At 36.1% G+C, this 16,217-nt stretch overlaps 1 protein-coding gene across 3 annotated transcripts in view; it reads right to left on the bottom strand.

Moving 5' to 3' along the window:
- Positions 1 to 16,217, bottom strand: part of EPHA3 (EPH receptor A3) — a 320,902-nt gene that overhangs the window by 30,437 nt on the left and 274,248 nt on the right. For all 3 annotated transcript variants that reach the window (XM_084802235.1, XM_084802236.1, XM_084802237.1), the window contains 2 exons: positions 7,884 to 7,945; positions 6,554 to 6,763 (listed from right to left, as the gene is read on the bottom strand). In XM_084802235.1, coding sequence (XP_084658361.1) covers positions 6,554 to 6,763; positions 7,884 to 7,945 — 272 coding nt within the window. The remainder of the gene's footprint in view (positions 1 to 6,553; positions 6,764 to 7,883; positions 7,946 to 16,217) is intronic.

Here is a 16,217-nt window from a genome sequence, read left to right as displayed (position 1 = left end):
CTGTTGGAAATGCAAAGGAAGTTCAGAAGTAAGGTTAGGACAACAGTGGGTCAGGCATCACAATGGGTAGAATTCATGGTTTGTTGACTGACTCTTTATGAAGGGGCATAGAAAAGGAAGGATTTCGAGCACAGCATCGTTCTGCCTACAATACCTGTACTGAAGCAGAGACTGAAGCAGGAAGACATAAAATTTGGTCTCACCTGAGCAACATTGTACATTTTTTTTCATTGATTTAAGTATGGCTTTTCATTATTTAGAACAATTTTAATTTAAATATATTTTCATCATATTTTCCCCTTCCCCCAATCTTTCCATAACCTTCTCTTCCTCCCTACCCACCCAACTTTAAGTTCTTTCTCAACAAACAAACGAAAACCCAATACAACAACAAACCTTCCACAAACCAAAGACAATAAAACCATGTCCCCAAATCAAAATTTAAAAAGCATAAAACTGCAAAAAAAAAAAAATAAAATAAAAAGCACATAAAACATCTGTGGAGTCCATTATATGTTGGTTAACTGCTTCTAAACAGGAGCCTGTCTTGTAGTGGTTGATATCTCTATTGTGTGACTCTGTTGGAGAAAACTCATTCTTTTCCTCTCCTAGTAGGCATAAGTGGCAGTTCAGTTGCTAACCTAACTACACATTTGTTAGAAGGCTAATATTCTAATTACATAAAGAACTCAAGAAACTCGACATCAAGAAATTTAAAAATGGGGTCTAGACCAAGAGAGGCTTGTTAAATTGGAAGCATGCAGAATTAAAATAAAGCTATTTTTAGTAACTGCATAAAACTAACCTCCAAGTGGATCAAAGATAGCAACATAAAACCAGATACACTGAACCTGATAGAAGATAAATTAAAAATAACCTTTACCTCATTGACGTTATCTCTTTGGAAAAGACTTTTTAAGACAACACTGTTAGCACAGGTACTAAGGTCAACATTTAATAAATGGTACCTGTAACACTAAGAAGTTTCTATAGGGCAAAGGACACCATCATTCAGACAGAGTTGCAGCTTACCAAATGAGAAAATATTTTTTTTTTACCAATTACACATCCGGGAGAGTGTTAACATCCAAAAAGTACAATGAACTCAATACCTAAATATCAAGAAAGCAAATTAGCAAATTTTTAAAAATGGGGTATAGATTTAATCAGAGAATTGAAAAAAAGAGGAAACTCAAATAACTGAGAAATGTTAAACAGAAATGTTTATAATCCTTTCCCATCAGGGAAATGCTGATCAAAACTACTTTGAGGGCAAATCAAAACTACTTTGAGATTTCATCTTACACCTGTCAGAATGGCTGAGATCAGCATAGCAAGTAACAGGACATGCTCTTGAGGATGTGGATTAAGAGGAACATGATACATTAGTTGTGGGGTTGCAAACTCATACAGCTACTATGGAAATCAATGTGGCAGTTCCTCAGTAAGAGGGAGATTGAATTTACTGAAGATCCAGCTATGCTGCTCTTGGGAATACACCCAAAGGATGCTTCTTATTACAAGGAGACTTCCTTGTCTGGGTGCAGTGGCACATGCCTATAACCCCAAAACTCTGGGTGGTAGGAGCAGGTGGATCTCTATGAGTTCAAAGCCAGCCTGATCTACAAAGCGAGTCCAGGACAGCCAGGCTACACAGGGAAAACCCGTCTCGAAAAACTAAACCAAATAAACCAAACAAACCAAACAAAAAAATAAACCTCTTGCTCAACAGTGGTCATTGCTGTCTTTTTCAGAATAGCCAGAAACTAGGGACAAGCCAGATGTCTGTCAACAGAAAGAAGAATGGATAAAGAAAATGTGGTACATTTACACAATAGAGTATTACCCAACTGTTAAAAATCACATCATGAAATGTGCAGACAAATAGAAAAAGATCCGTCTTAATGAGGTAACAAATCCAGAAAGACAAATACAGTATGTATTTACTTATTTGTGGATATTAGCTGTTAAGCTGATGATAACCAAGCTACAATCCATAGAACCACAGAGGGTAGGTATAGAGTAAGGGACTAAAGGGACTGAAGGGAACAGATAGATGTCATTAGGAAAAGGAATTTTCCTAAAAAGGGGAAAAAACAAGGAGCTACCCCATGCATGTTTCTGCTCTTCCTTCAGTTGATGTTTTCACCTGATCTGAAAATCTAGAAGTGAGCAGAGCCAAGATCTGATCTCATGACTTTGCACTCATTGAATGTTTTATGCCCTGCTTTTTTGGTGTTAACAGTTTTCAGTTGAGAACCCTTCCGGAACAAATCACTAGGTTTTCATCATTTACAATGGAGGTACAGTGAACAAAAATATCATTTAAGTTCTATTGCATTAGCCAGCATTTTCACTTACAAAACAAAATCAGCAAATACCTGGATAAATACACTATTACTGGAAACAGCTCAGCAGAGCCACAGATCTAAAATCTAAAGACATAAAATGTTCTTTATGACCAAAGATGGGATGCTCTCAACCGAGCTTGAAATTTGATTGGTTATGCTCAGGATTCAATGTCAGAATGAAGAAAAGAGAAAATGATGTAACAGTGGATGACAGGTCCAAAAGAAAGCTCATAGTTTTCTCAAGTTTCCTATGACACTCCATGAAATAGTTATATGCCTAATATCATTGAGAATCTGAAAAGGAAAGGGTTGCCTGCCCGTCCTACAGATTATGGACAAGTCTACTCTTTCTTTAGTGAGGACCATAAATGTAACAGCAGATTCACAGCTAATATGTTGGAATTGTGGGTCCTGTTTGACCAAGATAGTAAGAATGTTAATTGGCACAGACACAGACACAACCATGCATATATACATGCTAAAGTAAAAAAAAATAATATAAAATAAATAAATAAACTAAAAGTGATGTAAAAAATATTGAAAACATACTCAGTGGCAGAAAGTTCTAGGTAACATTCTCATTTTATTATTTCTTTCTTTTGTGTTTTCATGTATGTATATATCTGTATGTACATGCATATCTGTATATATGTTTATATCTGTAAGCACAAATTACATGATTAGGTTCTTGCCTCTCCACATGGTTCATCTAAAATAAATTATATAGTAGAACTGGCCGAAACAAAGAGGACAGGAAACATGTCACGATTATACTTTGAAAGTGAGGTGTTGAAAAAAAAAAACAGAAAGGAGAAATTCTTTTGCTGTTTGTTGCTCAACAACAGAAGTTCTCTGGGATTTCTATCTGTGGGGCTGCGTGCTCCGATCACACCAGCCAAATGAAATCCAGGGGCTTTCAGTGTGATTTGTGAAGGCAGAGCGCAGCTGCAGTTACGCTCTACAAACAGCTCCTTAAGACATATAATATCGCAAAAACTACATCATAATTTAGATTTATACCATTTAATGACTACTGAAATATTTATTTAGTTTTCAGGGTACTTTCCTTATAAAGAACATGTAGCAATTGTCTTCAAAGTGTCACCCAGGCATCTGTAGGGATCCCAAGAGCGTTTCAGAGTCTGTGAGCTTGAAACTATTTTCATAATAATACTAAAACTTTATAGCCTTTTCACTTGCAACATCCCAAGAGTTTGAAATGGTATTTTGCAGAGGGTACAGGATTCATGATAATACTGTACAATGTACAGTGTCAACATTTGCAATTTTTACATAACTCAGGAGTGAAAAATAAAGAAAAATAATTGGACATGGGTACTGAAAATAGCTGATTCTTGCTTAAAATCTTTATGAAAATTGAATCACACGCACAAAATTACTGTTTATTTGACCTGTTCTTTTCATAATACAGTTTAGAACATAAGTGGCAATCATTACATGATATATGATATCATATATTACACACACACACACACACACACACACACACACACACACATATACATATATATATATATATATATATATATAAGAACAAAAAGAAAAGTATGGAGAAATAGGTAGTATGCTTAGAGATAAAGCATATTTTCCACTACATAAATGGTCCAGTTGAAGATGTTTATGTTTTATTTATTTATTATTTAAAATTTTAAATTGTGAGCCTAGGTTTTTACATGAATACTGAGGTTTGCATTCAAGTCCTCAGCAAAGCAGAGCAAGTGCTCTTGCCTATTGAGCCATGTATCCAGTCTCTAAAGATTTTAGTTTTTTAAATACACAGTTAATTGATACAATTTCTTCACTACTCTTTTTATTTTGCCTTCTTCTCACAGAGACGTTTGATAAAAAATGTAGGAACAGCAGACACCCTCCGTCAGCAACACTGAATCAAATGTGGTGCAAGATTTCTTTGTTTGATTTCTTTTTTCCTAAGGGCAACAGCATCCAGAAAGGCTGTGGCGAAGAGTCAATATATTGAAATACTGAATGGTATTTCTCAAATTATAGAAAATACAGACACTATGGAATACTGGTAAGTATTACTTAAGTAACATGTGATGTTTAAAGTGGGTTCATCAGATTTATAACAAATATATCCCTCTTGCACAATTTTATTTGTGGTAACAAACTTTGCCTGCCAGTTATTTGCTTACACAAGTTTTCGTTAATATTACTTGACACATTCTAGTTTTGCATTTCAAAAGGGAAGCTCTCATATTTTTGTTTAACAATGATTCTTCAGTCAGTACACTTTCTCCACACAACTGCTTAGAATGGTAACTCAGCTGTTTTGATGGGTTTACATAAAAATATAGCAGTCCAATGACTTTATAATCATACTCATCTTAAGAGTAAATCATAAAATTACTGTACTAAACAAAGCTTGTTATTGGAGATTAAGTCAATGATTCCCAAATTACTGTAGACATGCAGATGCTTCTCTGAAGGAAGCTGGGACCCCCATGGGTATTTGGGAGTACTCCAAAGGAGCACAAGCTTTGAGCAACTATGTGAGGGAAGGGAACAGATCCAAGTGGCTGGTGTGGTTGGCAAGAATCTTCTGACAATGAAGTTTAAACATAAAACCTATTGAATTCTTGTTCAAAAATTACACATAAGAATATTTACAATTGACTTAGCAGCTACTTCCTTCTTTACTAAAGCCAAATTAGTGGTCCTCAAGTGTCTCTAGTCCTAACAAGGTCACAACCAATATACTAAAGTTCTGGCAGTAACACAAGTGAATCTCTAGAAAGCACGTGGTCATGTTTGCAAGACCCTGTCCACTTCCCATAGAGCCATCATTGTGTTGAATATTCTAGGATCAAGACAAGGATGCTCACATTTAATGATTATATGTGGCAGAGAAATTAAATCCTGACACATGAGATAGCTTATATTATTAATAAGTTTAAATATAACTCTCTTATTAGATGTGCTTTATTGAAACTGGAAGTATTTTTTAATATGACAGTTGATACAGGAACAGTACAAGGAATGATACTCTTTTTGGACTGTTACAAGTTTATAGAAGGAGATCTAACTTTCACACAAACTCTGGTGCCCCATATTTGAACATGTCCCTTGGATGGAGATGCCTGGTGGCACTCAGAGGAAAGATAATAGGTCACCAAGGAGAGACTTGATACCATATGAGCATATTCAGGAGGAGGAGGTCCCCCTCAGACACAGACTTAGGGGAGGGGAGGGGAGTAGGGGGGAAGTGGGAGGAAGGGAGGAATGGGAGGATACATGGGATGGGCTAACAACTGAGATGTAATATGAATAAATTAATAAAAAAAACAAGTTTATAGAGTTATGGAAAAATTTAAAAGACATCATTAGAGGCCTGAGAAATAGTGAGGAGGATAAAGTAATTTCTTGGGATGATAAATAAATATTAACCATTGCTACATATGTTTTCTCCTGGGATGAGAGTGTAGCCAGAAATATGATATTGTATTTTAGAACCTGTACCAGCTCATGTTTGTAGAGAACAAAGCAGCATCAAGAGAAACCATGTTTTAACCAAGCAATGTTTCTAATCTCACCAGGTGTTCAGAGCTATATTTTGTGTGTGTGTGTGTGTGTGTGTGTGTGTGTGTGTGTGTGTGTGTGTGTGTTGTTCAGTTATCTACAAAGTTAAAATTTTTCCTCATCTAAAATGAAAATACATTATAAAGAATATATTCGCTAATAAAGTAAACCTGTTATACATAGACATATATTCAGAACATATATACTAAGGATGAAAATGCCTTAAATGGATTTAAATAATCTTCCTTTAAGTTTTAAATAATTACTGAGGTTATTAACTTTAGGTGTTTAAAATTTTTTCCAGTAGCATTAGAACCCAGAGAATTTATTAAACCTGTCCACCAAAGACAGTGCAATCAAAATCAATGAATAAAATTTCAATAATTTAAGCATGTAGAAACCTTGTTGTGTTGAATAGGGATTTTTAGGCTAAATGTGTTACTTCAGAATTAAAATTGTTATTTGGTTTTTAAATGCAAACTATCAGTTTCTCATGGAATAAATGATATTTTAATTTCCGAGAGATATCTCTATCCATAAAAATCAAAACTGACACATGATTCTATGTTACGATTTCTACTTGTTTGTATACTCACACATTTACAGTATGGATAACAAAGATGGTGGAAATCCCCATTACTCACTCTGGTAGTATAAGCAGCTTCTGGGTCATCTTCGAGCACCCGAGAGAGTCCAAAGTCAGACACTTTACACACCAAGTTACTGTTGATCAAGATGTTCCGAGCAGCCAGGTCCCGGTGAACATAGCCCATATCTGAAAGGTACTTCATTCCTGATGCTATCCCACGGAGCATTCCCACCAGCTGGATGACTGTGAACTGGGCATCATGTTTCTGAAATACATTTGCAATAAAGTATAAAATATGTTCTGTTTACATTACAATTTCATATGCCAACTCTTTTCATTATTGACTCTATATATTTTACCTGAAATCCTCTAAGACTACCATGATCTGTAGACAAATGAAAGCACGATGAACATAAAATTGATAGTGGTTGCATCATCCAATACACTATCATATAATCAGAATTTCATTAAAAACAGGATTGTCTTGATCTTTGTATGATGATCAAGATCCTTCTCAAAAACTAATATTAAGACAAAATATTAAATAGATCAATTTGTAAAGTACTAAAAGAACCTTGTATTTAGGGTATATCTCTTTTGCCATTCCCTGAAATCATTACTGGTGTTGTGAATGTCATGAAAAAATTTGCATTTCTTTAACATATTTGTTGAAGTGCATTAAACTGTAACATTTTAAATATATTAAATTATAAACCTTAAAATTAAAAAAAATGTATTACTAAAATTATATCCCTCAGTTGAGGATATGTATACTTTACCATTATAAGCCTTCTTATGTCTGAGGGGACATATATACATGAGCGGTGAGTCTGGGGTAATTAAGGAAAAGGCAAAGGTCATATCAATTTCATTTATAACCTGACTTTAGGTTAAATTTTCTATCTTTAAATTTATTTTAAAGCTATGATTTGGGACAATACAAAAGCCTTCTTCAGAGCCAGCCATGGTGACACACACCTTTAATCCCAGCACCAGGGACACAGAGGCAGGTGGATCTCTGTGAGTTTGAGGCCAGCCTGGTCTACAAAGGAGTCCAGGACAGCCAGGGTTACACAGAGAAACCCTGTCTGGAAAAAGCAAGCAAGCAAGCAAACAAACAAAAACAAAAAAGCCTTATACATTTTTTTAAAAAGTTCTAAAATACAAATATTTCACATTTGGAGGTACAAGATAAAGCTGAAACATTACCATTTTCCCTTTGCTAAGTAATCCTAGTTGATTTCTCTTTTACTTGAAATTTTGACACCAGATACTTAGCACAGTACTAGAAGACATATATTTTCTGATTCACTTGTCAGTATGTGTATTTGCATACACTCTATCATATAGACACATAAATACTTTACATGTGGTATATTACTCACACGTAGGAAGCTGTCCAAGGAACCGTTCTCCATATATTCTGTCACAATCATCACTGGCTTACCTACAGGTACAATACACGATAAACATACACTCATCAGCACTCTTAGCTGGTGGCAACCAAAGAACATACCTATATAATATACTTTGACACATCTAATAAACACAGGAAAATTTGTGTTCTCCAGGCATTACAAAGTTGCAATAAAAACAACCATGTTTAAAAATGAAATGGGGGGGGGGAGTTGGGGGGGAGGGGAAGCAAAAGGCTAGGTTCCAGATCAAAGGCCCATAACCTACTTTATCTAAATTAAATTATTTATCATAGTGTTCCACTGCCATAAAACATTGAAGTATACAGCTTTACTCTTTAGCTTCTAAGGTATTCTCAAGAGTCAGTGATTCTAAGATGATCTTAAGCATCAAACATTTCTTCTTCAGCCTCATTGTTTTAGTTTAGTTTCTCTTACAGTGATAAAAATGCCTTGCCTAAAAGCAATTCAGGAGAAAGGAGGTTATTTTAGCTCCCGATTCCACATCACAGTCTGTTACTGTGGGGAAGTAAAGGCAGCAGCAGTGGAAGCAGCCAATTATCTTCCCAGTTAAGAACCGAGAGACAGCGAATGTGCGCATGCCAGCACTCAGCTGGTTGTCTCCCTTTTCCTGACAGGGGATCTAGGGACCAATGCCAGCCACCTTAGGCTGAGTCTGCCCACATCTAGAAGCGTAATCAAGACCACCTCCCCCAGACAGGAGCACAGTTCAGGTCATGCAGACCATTCTTCATTGAGACCGTCTTCATGGGCTACTTTAGATGATGGCAGATTGAAAATTAAAACTAATCACCCCACGGAGGACACTCAGAGCTTCAGCGCTCATGTATCTAGTCTGTAATGTTTATGGAGCTGTAGGCTGTAGGTCAGGCTTACACTTATCTCTCTCATTTTACTGCTCACCCTCATAGCTTCTGATGTTAATCTGCCTGTAGTTACATGTTCATGTAACAAAATATATCATGTAGCATAACACGGTCCTCTTCCAGTCTAGAGGACCCAGGTTAGGTCAACTGAGAGCTCCTGAGAACAGGCTTGGGTCAACCAATCACATTCATCTAATTGGAAGACACAGTAACAAGTTCCCTTCTATGCATCTCTGAGTGGAGATCAGTTTATTATTTTCTTTTTAAATTCTCCTTTCTTCCTCATCTGTTTTCATTCGTATGTATTACTTTTGATTATTTTAGTAGCATAAGGCCAAGTTTTCCTTCTTTACAGTTTTAGCTACCTTATTTTTATTTTTAGGGCAGGCTCTCATGTCGTTTAGGTGTGTCTTGAGCTTACTAAGCAGCAAAGCCTGGGAATGGCCTTCTGATCCTTCCCCTCCTTCTGTATGCAGCGTATTCCTCATGGGCATATCTGCCACCCAGTGTCTGTCCAGGGAGAGGAATCAGACCCTGGGCCTCATGCATGCTGTGAGGTATGTTACCAAATAAGCTACATTCTCAGTTAGCTTGCCTTTTTATCCTACAAATTATCTTCTTTTATTTACTTACTTCTTTACACGTTCCTTAATCAGCGTATCATGAATCAATACCATGCAATTATGCTTATATTGATTATAATTTTAATATATCTTAATAATTTTATTTAATTAAACATCCACATATTTAAATTATATGAAAATGCTTAAATAATTTTCACAAATATTATTATCAACTGATATGTTGTACTATTTTCATTAATGCATAGATTTATTTATATCCTTTAGGCTCCACATCAAGGCATCTCTTTGATTTAGCCATAGATATGTCTTGCCTTTTCCAAATTCTAGCTAAATGTTAATTTGACAATTTTCAAGAAGAAATGCAAGATTTACTCAGATCATAGAGACTTTGTTGTCTTCTAAGATACTTTACTTCCAGCCCTGTCCTGTAGTAAAAATACATGAATGATTTAAAGGAAGGAATGAACAGGCAGGGACGGGGGAGGGGCGTGGGTGGGAAGCTTCCTTACTCTGAATCTCTACAGATCATTATCAGGGTCTGTCCTCTTTCCTAATATAATTCTGAGGAGAATAATACGCTACCAAACTTGAATGCATGCTTCAAAAGTAGTTGACGACACTCTGCTTCAGTGGGCAGGTTGCTGCCTTTGTATACCACTCAGCTCTCTGCGTATCTCTGATTTCCTCTGGCGCTCAGCCTTATGGCCATTTCATTTCTCATTAGGATGCCTTTTAAAATGTTTGGCAAGGGAAATAAAAGTAGCTAACAAGTCAAACCAGTCAATTAAGCCATAGCCCCATGACCATTCAGAAATCAGATCAGGCTGCCTTTAGCTCTTCTAATTTAGGTATTTGTAAACACTTCACTTAAGATAGGCAAGTCTGGAAATGTGCTTTGCATTAAGTTCAAAGATCCAGCAACCCAAATGTACCAACAAAGAGCAATCAGAACCACTTGGAAAGCAATATCTTAACTTAGAGTTTCCTTTGTGATCTCGATAAATATGGTTAAAAGCAGACTCTGGAGTGCTGGTGAGAATTTCCTGTAGCATGCATTAAACATAGTGGGAAATGATCTGCGAAACATCAGCTCATCTGTACATTATGCAGTGTGCTGGTACTCAAGTTTGCACGACTCATCCTGTGTGCTTTGATTAGCACATTGCACAATCTGCTTCTTCAAAATTGAACCTGTATCTTTTATTGTCATGAGAAGACCCCAAGACATATTGGAGATATATAGTAAGCCTAGTGGGAATTCTCGCCTATGATTGGCTGAAAAAATGTCCACCAAATATTAGCAAGGCAAATTGTACAATGCAGCTTCATTTTTACTTCTAAATTTACTAAGAAGTATAGAAAAGTTAGGAAAAAATGTAGTCTCTCAAGGATACGCAGTAAAGAACAAAGCCAGTCTGTTATAAGTAGTTCAGTTCCATAATTACTAAGAGATATTTGAGATATATGAAATCATGATATCACTGCCTAATGATAACATCTAAAAACTTCAGAAAAAGCCTTGGATATTGATGACTACAACTATTCTAACATAAATTTCCACAAGGACAAGACGTGTGGAAATGACTGTTAGAGGCATAGTCATTTGACTTTACAAATTTCTAATCTCAGTTTTGGGGTTAAAATATTCACATTCAAATTTAAAATTATTTATCAGTATTAAAATATGAAAGGAAATGCTAGTTGCCCAGAAACAATACAAATTGTGTCTCACATGGTAAAGTGCTATTTTTAGCCTTGCACATACTGTTAACTAGTCTGTTTCTTTTGAGACAGAGCCTTGCTCTGTACCTCTTGGCTGGCCTAGCACTTGCTGTATTGCCCCTGCTGGCGTTAAACTCATGTCACTCTTCTTGTATTAGCTTCTTGTGTGATGTGTGGATCCTTAGGTACACTTTTATATATATAGCTGTGATCTATGATAAAAGACCATGGACACTAGTTGATAGTTCTCTCTCAGTAAAATTAGGTAATTAGAGACAAAGAAGAAAAGGAAAACAACAAAAAAGACATGGAAATTGGGGGGAAAAAACGAAGAAATTTACTTCACGGTATTTCTGAGACAGGAGGCGTGCACGATGACAACGTTATAGACTTTCCTTTGTACATAATAAACTGCTACAAATTTTATAGCAAATTAAAGCTTTTTTATTTTCTCATTAGACCATTATAATGATAAAAGATATTATTTCCTGGTTCCATTTAAATAGAGGCATTCTTTGGTTGAAATAACCACAGTTATATCTACTAATGTGTGTGATAATGTAAGCAGGGAGTGGCCAGCTCCATTTGAGTTAAGCTGTGGCTCCACAGCCCAGCAGCAAGGCATTGTCAATTGCAGAGGTCATGTTTGTGATTGGGGTTCAGATAAGGATGGTTCCTGGTTAAAGTACTGGGTCTGAAACTCTAGCACTACAAAGTCTTTATCAACCAATTGCCATCTTGACACTAAATCTTTACATTCACCTAATATTATAGTATACATTTTCCTTAAAAAATAATTAGTATGTGTAATATGTGTAAATTTTTGTATGTGAAAACACCCAGAGTCATGGCATCAACTTCAGCTCTGTTCTTCTATTGCTTTCTGTCTAAGCTTTTAGACACTTGAGAAATTCACTGATTCCTCTAGAATGAAACATCAAAAAGCTCTGGGGGTCCACCTGATTCTACAGAACTCTCCTTCCTTTTATCCCAAGCACTGAGTTTACAGTCGTGTGCTCTGCCACACCTAGCTTTTACACTGGTGCTGGGGATCCAAACCCAGGTCTCCATCCTTGTGCACAAGTACTTTACACACTAAGCCATGTCCCTAATCCTTTATATTTTCTATGGATGATACATTACATAATCTTTAAATTTAAAGTAGTTTGTTTTCTGAAGATATTTGTGTTTTTATTCTTTTAAACAATTTAATATTCAAGTTATTAATTATTAAACAAACCATGTTGCATTCTTAGAATAAACTAAACCAGAGTGTAACTGGCTATTTTACTTTCTGATAGTCGTTGCTTAGCCTGGTAGTAACATTTGTGCAGCCTCATTAACTTAATGGTGCCACTTTTTCTATCTTACTACTAACATTAGTGTGAGGACAATCACTTGTATATCTTGAGATAGTGTCTCCCTGTGTATTTTCCTCTGTCTATGGAGTTCCTGCATGTATAAAGTTATTATGTTGGGAATACAGCATTCAGGAGGCAGAGGCAGGTGAAGCTCTCTCTGAGTTTGAGACTAGCCTAGTCTAAAGAGTGAGGTGCAAGACACCAGGTCTATACAGAGACACTCTATCTCAAAAAACAAATAAGAAAGAAAGTGAGAGTGAGAGAGACAGACAGAAAGAGAGAGAGAGAGAGAGAGAGAGAGAGAGAGAGAGAGAGAGAGAGAGAGAGAGATTGTGTGTGTGTCTCAGTCTCTAAAATTGATCAGTTTTGGGTCACTATTTATCATCATCTACATGAACTGACTTTTATATTTTAGTATTTAGTCTTTCAAAATGCCAGGAAACCATGCTATTTATATAAATGAGAAAAATGTGAAATACCAATTCTGTTGTAATTCCAATGAGGTCATGCTAGAGATATTAATGAACAGTAATAGTGAAATAACCCAAATGCTTTAAACACGTAAAACATCATTCCCTTCATAGCCACCCTTAAAAACACTGATAGAGACCTTCCAGGTTATGTTACAAAGCATGCTGATACATGTTTTCTGACTCAGTAGTCAACTTTGGTTGTGATTATGTGAGAATAGTTTGCATCATCAGCATTGCCAATATTTGTCATTCTAACAAGTCATTCGTATAATCGGTAAAATAATTACCATGTATGTATTGCCTAATGTGCGATCATAAGAAATATAGTACAATAGAAGCACAGATGAGACTCTTATGAAGATTTGATATTGTTACCCAAGTATGAAATCTTCTAACAATGTCTTCTCTTCTTATGTGAGGGGAATATATATAATCTTTTTGCACAAAGTGGGTATTCAATGGGATACATATGAAATCCTTTTAATGCATTCTCCACTGCATTCCTCATCATGCAAAATTACATATGAGATGTGCAGTAAAACCTGTTGTTTTTCTATTTTTCTTCAACTTCTAGAAAATAAATCAAGGGGAAAAATATACCATTCATAGTACAACTGTTTTTCTATTCTACTAGGTAAAATGTTGCCAGTGGTAATTACAGTTGGAGCCTGAGCATCATTTAACTAATGGTGTGATGGCAGAAATATCAAACATTTGCTGAAACTACGTTCCATCCTTTTGAACTTCGAGTAAAATTGATAACACATGTTAGTACCTAGCTCTGCGTAGAGCATGCCCCAGCTTTTTGCTACTTTGAAGATCAGAGGGTCTATCACCTTCTCTTGTTCAAGGCCATCAGGCTCAGCAAGTACCATGCCATTAACGTTGTTTATGGCTCAACTCAAATAAATGAAAAAGTAATGATTATATAACGAGCTTTCAGAAAAAAAATAGCACGTTACATAGGTTGAATGGTTCCAAGCACACAATTAATAGAATAATAGGGAGAATGGCTTTTAAGCACAAAGGAGAAAAAAAAACACCAAGGAATTCTTTTCCAGAATTTTTTTTGTTGACTCATAAGCTGGTGCTTCGTTAGAAGTAGGTAAATTGAGTCTTGTATAATCTTATCTGATATTTAAAGTGTCTGAAAGTATTATAGTGCTCTTAATCCCTTTCACACGAAGAAGCACCTGTAGCAGTTTGATGTGTAGTTCTCACACTAAGGCTGACTTGGAATTTGACTTCAGATCCACTGAGTTCCTAATTAGAACATGACTGGGTACTTCAGAAGACACTGAGTTTTAGAAAACAAAATGGTCAGGAGAATAACTTTTAGTGGCAGATTAGCTCTATTTTGTATTAAATGAAACACTTAAGGTTGAGACTAAATGTTTGCATTGCCCTCTGCCATTGCAGAGTGCCAGACTTACAGCTTTTTAACATGCCACTGAGGAGCTTACAGTCAAGCTTAGAGGACACTACTCTATGATGTTTACAGTGCATGTGATGGCTGTAATTATAAAGCAGGCTTGGCAGCTGCTCACATTCTTATTTGACTAGAGAGATACAGCACATTTCAAACTTTTACTCCACGAACGTAGTTGTAATTGACACTAAAATGTTCTAGAATCAAACTTGAATAAGATATTCAACATTATAAGGCTGTAACATGAAAATGTGCTGGGAGCTGGCTCAGCAGGTAAATGCATATGCTCCCAAGTTGGATGATGTGAGTTAGGTCTACACATGGTGGAAGATAAGAAATAACTTCTTTGGTTGTCTCTGACCTCTATACATGTGATATGATATGCATGTGTCCTAATACATACATACATACATACATACATACATACATACATACATACATATATACATACACAAATACATTCATGCACACAATAAATCCATACTAAAAGAAGAAAAGTAGAACATAAAAACCTGTTTTGTCTATAATTGGGGATAGAGTTAAGATGGAAAATTGTGTTTGTCAACATCTGTAGTGACTTGTAAAGAAGGACATTATGATGTATGGGTACTCATGAAAATGAAAAAGAGAAAGGACCAATTCTAATGCACCAGGAGATAGTGACACTGTACGTATACCACAGTACAAAGTCAAAGCCAGCAGGCCCTTCATGAAGTAAAATGAGGCATGGTTACTGTGAAAACAGAATAAGAAGAATAGCTTCATTAGTAGAAATGGATTGACTTTCCCAGCTAGGTTCCAGATTCACAGAGCAACCAATTGATCAAGTTGTCATAATGGACATGACACTGAACACTCAATGAAACGTGATCCTGTACATCTATGTATGACATTATGTTCTTTCCCTAAAAGGGCAATAGAATCACCTATTTTCATAATCCTGTCTATGTTTTAATTAATGGTAAAAACAAAAATGTTTTTTATCTCCAAACATTTCAGCATTATTTTTAGTATAGCCTGATAGCTAAGAGTACAGAGGCAAGAAATGAATAAAAGTTTTCAAACAGTTATGTTGTATATGTTTAAATCATTATACATTGTTAAGTTCTTAATTCTATATATTTCATATAAAAACTCAGAAGAAAATGAAAGTAATTTTCAAATATGCCATGTGCTGGTGCAGCAGGAAATGCTTTTTTAGATTCACTAAAGTAGAAGAAGGTATCAGTGTCACTTAGAAGGGGCTGCATGCAATGTTACAGAAAAATAACATTATTCAAAATATAATGAGTAATGCCTGTTGGTAACCATAGAGTATGGAAATGCGGTGCCAATGAATTATCCCCTGAAAGATGCCAAATTTTCTGCCATATGTTGCCATTCACTGTATGAAGTCTGTTGCCAATTTCGCGTATTCTTCACCCTGTGCTCCAAAATCTTGAGAAAAAAAACTTCCCAGCACATTCTCAAGAGGTTTTCATTGGGACTGGAGCCAAGAATCACAGATCTGCCTCACAGGATGCCTTCAGCCTGGCTGAAGAAACCATCATGGATATAAATCCAGAGCTCAGCGATGGCTTGGAGCCAAAGGTTCCCCAACACAGCCAGGAATGCACCTGGGAGCCTACGTCAGAACTACCTGAAATCCCCCGAGAAGCAAAGAGAATCCATGCATCTTCTGAGAGCCCCAATCTTACATCTTAGAAGCATCCCCAAGATTCCTATAATTTTCCTAAAGGCAGGAGGAGGGCAAAGGGGCAAAGATCTGAGAGCTTAAACAAAGTTTGTGAGTACCGCAAGAAAAGGCAGCTAGTTGGGAGTTCCTGTCAAAATCCAGCCGCTATCTAT

The sequence above is a fragment of the Acomys minous genome, assembly GCF_964271855.1.
Source record: "Acomys minous genome assembly, chromosome: 11".
Taxonomy (NCBI): domain Eukaryota; kingdom Metazoa; phylum Chordata; class Mammalia; order Rodentia; family Muridae; genus Acomys; species Acomys minous.
Note: the sequence above shows the minus strand (reverse complement) of the source record. Positions and strands in the feature narration are given on the sequence as shown.